Source organism: Colias eurytheme, chromosome 13, assembly GCF_061535395.1.
Source record: "Colias eurytheme isolate Ceu_HAF_F1 chromosome 13, ilColEury1 Martin Lab GWU primary, whole genome shotgun sequence".
In the NCBI taxonomy this organism is placed as follows: Eukaryota; Metazoa; Arthropoda; class Insecta; order Lepidoptera; family Pieridae; genus Colias; species Colias eurytheme.
In genome coordinates this window covers 5,057,210-5,063,031 of record NC_142992.1, presented here as the reverse complement: position 1 = coordinate 5,063,031, position 5,822 = coordinate 5,057,210, and the positions used below count along the sequence as shown (strand labels likewise).

The window sequence follows — 5,822 nt, the reverse complement described above, 5'->3', positions numbered from 1 at the left end:
ATAGACTATGCTATTTTGTAGATGTGACTTTTATATTATTGGTTTGTCATGAAAAGACATGACATGACATGAAACGATACTTAGTTACTTTTGACTAGCTTTCCGCCCCAGTTTTCACCGGTATGTAGGTACAAATGAGAGTTTCCCATAGGAATGAGATGTTTCATCACGATAAATTGTGTGCCAATATCAATTATTGTTCTCAAAACAAATGTTGTTATTGATTATTAATTATGTTTGAAATTGATTGTATTTATGATGATACTAAAATTTTATAATTTAGATTATATATACATCGACTTATTCCCTTAAAATAAGGATTTTCTTCCTTTTTGTTGATTTTCTGTAAAATATTGTAAATAAAAAAAAATCCCTTCAAGGAGTCATCGGATGTCATAATAAAAATATACAAAATATATTTTATAAACCGATGTGCATATATTATGTATTTTGACCTCTTAATAATTTTTATATAAACATTTATATCGGTTTATTGTCATATTCAAATAAATATTAAAATACAAATATTATAAATGCAAAAAAAAGCAATTTACTCTTAAAGAAAGGGTTGTGTAGGAAATTTTTAACTTTTTTTAGAAATGTTTAATTCCTGGCATGTTTTTATAAAAAGTTATTCATTAACATAATATTGTTGATAAAGTTGATCAAAATAGAACATCAATTAATATTGCAGTATCTATCAAATAACTAATCTATGACCAGACGCTACAAGTTCGCATAAAACAAGACGATAATGAATTCGTATCTCGATACTGGACAATACCTATATAAAGACTTTGATGAAATTCTATCGTCACATTGTCATTAACGGGCTCTGATAACCAACAAAATGGTAAGAGCTCTCATTTATATTTTTAAATAAATATTTTTACATAAATAAACATTTTTCGATACTTTTCCATTAGAAAAGTAACAAAGTGAAATTGTGTTGACCATCAGCTAACGTAGTTCCTGTGGACCTTTGTGGAAATTTTTAAACATGTATTTTTTTAAGTTTTATTTAACAATTTTTACCTTTTCTTTATTAATAATTTATTTACTTTAAAATTTTCCATTAGCTTATTATTTGCTCCAACTGTAACATTGTTGATGAATATTCGACTCCTATTATTATCCATCTATACCTTATATATCTTTCTTTTATTTCTCTTCCGTGTGTGCAATAAGGTATGAAATAAATTAACATCCTACCAATATATTCACTAACAATACTCATAGGATGATGATGATGATGACGATTCAATAACAACTATCTCTTCCAGAAATTCATCATCGTTCTCGCCGTTTTCGTCGCCTGGGCCAGCGCTGACGTGTCCCACGTCGCCTCCTCCGACTACATTGTGCCCATCGTCAGGTCCAGCAACGAACAGAAGCCTGATGGCGGCTTCAACTACGCCTTCGAAACTGGCAACGGTATCATCACCCAAGCCGATGGTGTTGTCAAGAACCCCAACACCGTGAGTTTTAGTTTATTTTTCTAATGTTTTCTACTGTACGTGTATAATATCGATTGATTTTAAACTATTTTTATTTAATTTGTTTTTACCACTTTTATTTATATTTTTTTTGATATAGTTAGGTACGTAGTAAAATTAAATTCCCACGAAAATTAGATTTTTGTGAGGGAATAAGCCAATGTCAATGTTGTCTTCTATCTCCGGACCCAAAGAAAATTCCATAAAATCGCCCGTTGCGACATTAAAGAAAGACAAACTAAATACACTATCGAGTTTACAATATTTATTAAGATAGCTATATTAGTAACGACAATGATTTTAATAGTTATAATTTAATTTGCTCTGTAGACATCTCGTGACAATCAACATTTTAGATTTATCATTTATCTTACTGACGATCTATTACTTGTTTTTGATATTCTTTATAAAAAATGGTTGCGTCATTTAATAATAATTCCGTAAAATATTCGTTTTATATGTACAAATCACGTCACTCTTTATATATATTTGTGTGTTCTGGGAATCGGATGACATAATAATTCAGTGATATAAATAGAATCTCCAAAAGATTAAATGTTAAGTAAATTTCAATGGAAAGTTGTCTAATTATATTTGAAAGTCCAACATAATTTATAATTCTACCTACAAACGAAGAGTTTGGTTAAGACGAAGTACATAATATGTATCATTTTGTTATTAGTTACCTGATGATAATATGTCAAGGGCAGGGTGAAGATTTAAATGTTATTTTATATTAAATTTATATAATAGACCGGGAGATACTGACACAAAATTTCGAGTCATGTGTAACAGGATGGCGGTTCTACAGGGGTCTTAGTACGCAATGATGAAAAGAAAAATGATGGTGTGATCGCTGGTATCGGTGACTTAGTCGCGTGGGCGTTAGCCGAACTCGTCGGAAAAATAGCGAAAGTCAAACGATTTGTAACACAAAAATTTTAGTATTTACCGATAGCCCATAAAAAAGAAGTAGGCGGTAGTGTCATGCCATACTTTTCCGGTGTGACTTACAGCCCGCCATACCGACGCGAATATGTTGATTTAAATAAAACAATTATTCAACCATTTGTACCAGGCTAACTTTTGCACAGGTAACCATCGTCGTGCAGCCATTTACGAAAATCGCCATGCCATACTTTTCGGACGATTCCAAATGGTCGCCATACCGCCGAAAATCTGCAAAAAAAAATTATTTCGCCAAACTTTTTGTACCAGTATTGCATTTGGATTTTTGGAGAGTATTTGATAAAATGTGACCATTATTATATTTGCCATACTTCTAGTAGGGGGAAAAAGTGCTGTAATACTTGAAAAATTAATTTAGTATTAATTTATATAAGTGAAGATTTCCAACACCTAGATCTTTGAAATTTTGTATTTATATTCTTTGATCCTCAAACTTCCAGGAAAAATAAGTGCCATACTGTTACAAATCGTTTGACTTTCGCTATTTTCCGACGAGTTCGACTAACGCCCACGCGACTAAGCCGCCGGTACCAGCGTTCACACCATCATTTTTCTTTTTGTCATTGCGTACTAAGAACCCTGTAGAACCGCCATCCTGTTACAAATGACTCGAAATTTTGTGTCAGTATCTCCCGGTCTATAATGTATGGAGCTTATGATATTAATGTCCTCGTTTTTGTTTGTACATAAATTCCTTTTAATCACGTTAGGAATGTGTGGCTGTGTTTTGTTTATGATAATTATAATAGGTTAAAATGCTTAGTTAAAATGTTATTATATACATTCAAATAGGGAAAAGTTTATGAGAACATACTAAACATTTATTTAATTTCTTAGTTATGAGTATAAATAATTCATAGGCCTAAAAGCCTAACGTCTCTCTCTATTTTGAAGTTTATATAATTGTTAGTTGAAAAATAATATTTGATTAAAATTATTGATAGGTATGTGAAATACTACCTAGTTAATCGATCAAAGCGATAGTAATTAATTACATTAAAAGCAAAATTATGACGTTACAACTTAAGAAAGTAAATCTTATCAACTCTGATAGATTCTATTTTACACTCTTACGGTGAATTTACAACAAACGAACGAGTAAGTTCATTCTTTTGTGATCTTTTAGTGTAAGTATACGAAAACTCGTATTCAGTGTTGTTCAGTATTTGAACATTGCCTAGAAACTTTTCGAACGCAATAAGAACAACGAAAGAATGCTCTACGCCTGTTTACAATAAAATAATTTTACATAGTGGGGTGACATGAGCATACGCTCGTTTGATGTTAATGCAGCGTTACCATTAATATATATATGATGATATAGATATGATATACGACATTAGACATTATTATTTTTTTTAATCAATATTTTACTTCAAGATTTCATCTCCTTTCTCAGAAGGACTAACCAAGTACTAAAATTAGAAAATAAATTAGATTTTTATCCTAAATCGTGTTTTTGTGTGCAGGAGGACGCCACTCTCGAAGTTAAGGGAAGCGTAAAGTACGTCGCCCCTGACGGTACCCCCGTGGAACTCTCATACGTCGCCGACGAACGAGGTTATAATCCTGTCGTAAGTATTCATTAAATCTTGTTTCATAAACGAACTTGATGGTTACAGTTTCATAGTTGATAGAAGTTAATTTTGGTATATTATTTGTTATACATAACTTTCAGATTAGTATAGAGATAGTGTATCTATTTTGCAGATATATTTCGAACCTAACGACATTCTTAAAAGTCAACATTTATTTTTAAAATATAATTAAACTAATGTGTTTATAAGTTTTACATTGTAATCAAACATGTCTGCTTAACGCAAGATGTTCCCACAGCATACATTGTATATAACCAATTTATTCCTTTCTTCCAGGGAAGCCACATTCCCCAGATCCCTGAGCTGATCCTCCGTGCCCAGCAATACATCGCCAGCCACCCACCCCAAGTCAAGAAATTGTAAGACCACAGCTGACCCACACATCGCAAACCTGAAGAAATAAAGCAGTTCTAACACCTTTTTACTCCTGTACAAATTAGCATGAAGTTCTAATAAAGTCTGAATAACTTTATCTAATGGTTTAATTAAAATCACTCCTAATAAATAGTTAGTTAAAGTCTAAAAATAACTCATTTTTTTGACATTGTAAGAATTTATTTCTCAATAAATATACTTGAAAACGAGAAGATGAATATATTATAAAATGAGTTAAACAATACAATTTATAATAATGACATGTTATTTGAAACAAAAACTTTATTTTACATTTACATGTTATTTCATATCCGGACATTACTACATTTACTTGACAACAGCTATCATCAAGGTTAATATAATTTATTAGGCATTTCATTATATTTTCCTAATGATATATATTGCTAATAAAATTAAGTTTTTATCAAATGTCTAGACGTTATAAATGTTAAGTAAATTATGTGCTAAATACCTGATTTCGTTAAATGTCATATTTGTGAGTGCAAATTGGTGGTAGATATGACATTTGACCTATAGCCTTATGAAATAATATTATAACGTTTAGGCTTTATTCTTTCACTAGGCAAAATATGTGTGTTACACACTTGTTACACACGTTGTACCTAATTTGTTTATGTAATATTGGAGTAGGTGCTAAACAACAGAGATTGGTTTAAAAATGTTTTCATACGATTTGCTTTTTACAATGTGAAAACGAAAGCTTTATGAATGTGTTAACAGAAGACAATTGGTAGATATACAATTTAATTAGATATACTTAGTACACGTGAAGCCAGCTACTAAAGTTTATAATCATCAAGACCTGATTTATCATTATCTAGAACAGCCTTTCCCAACCTTTCCTAAAGGCGGACCCCTAGCGCCAAATAGCGCGAACAATTACAGGCCATATCAATGCTTACATACACTATAATAGAAAAAAGGATGAAAAGAAAGTAATTGTATATACAACAAATATCAGGAGACATTACACAAATTCAAGGCGTGTACGAAATTTTGGGAATTAATAAATTAATGAATGACATAAAGGTCAACACGACTGTAGTAATAATGTCTCCGAATCCCAAAAAGGAGATCCGTTTGTCCACCTCAGACAGGCTCTTCTTTCGTAATATTTCTAAAGAAATTATTTTGCCAACACTTTTTTGTACGAGTACTCGTATATTACGTAATTTGCACGTGTGCGTGTTAGCTCACAAAGAGCTAACCTTTGAGGCTTCAAAACTGACGTAAAACTGCCTTTGATTCGATTTTGATAATGAATAACTGTAAAGATATCGTAATGCATGGCCATGACCGTCAAATACTGACACACTTAAAATAAGCTCGTCATGTACGAATGTACGAAATACAACTTCCGTAC

General features: G+C 31.4%; 1 protein-coding gene across 1 annotated transcript; it reads left to right on the top strand.

Moving 5' to 3' along the window:
• The first annotated feature begins 756 nt into the window (after positions 1-756).
• On the top strand, positions 757-4,535 carry LOC149903366 (larval cuticle protein LCP-17-like). The gene is made up of 4 exons (XM_090108629.1): positions 757-853; positions 1,284-1,478; positions 3,935-4,039; positions 4,340-4,535. Exons 1-4 carry the CDS (start codon positions 851-853, stop codon positions 4,424-4,426), a joined length of 390 nt encoding a protein of 129 aa, XP_089964755.1. The 5' UTR covers positions 757-850; the 3' UTR covers positions 4,427-4,535.
• Positions 4,536-5,822: the final 1,287 nt, after the last annotated feature.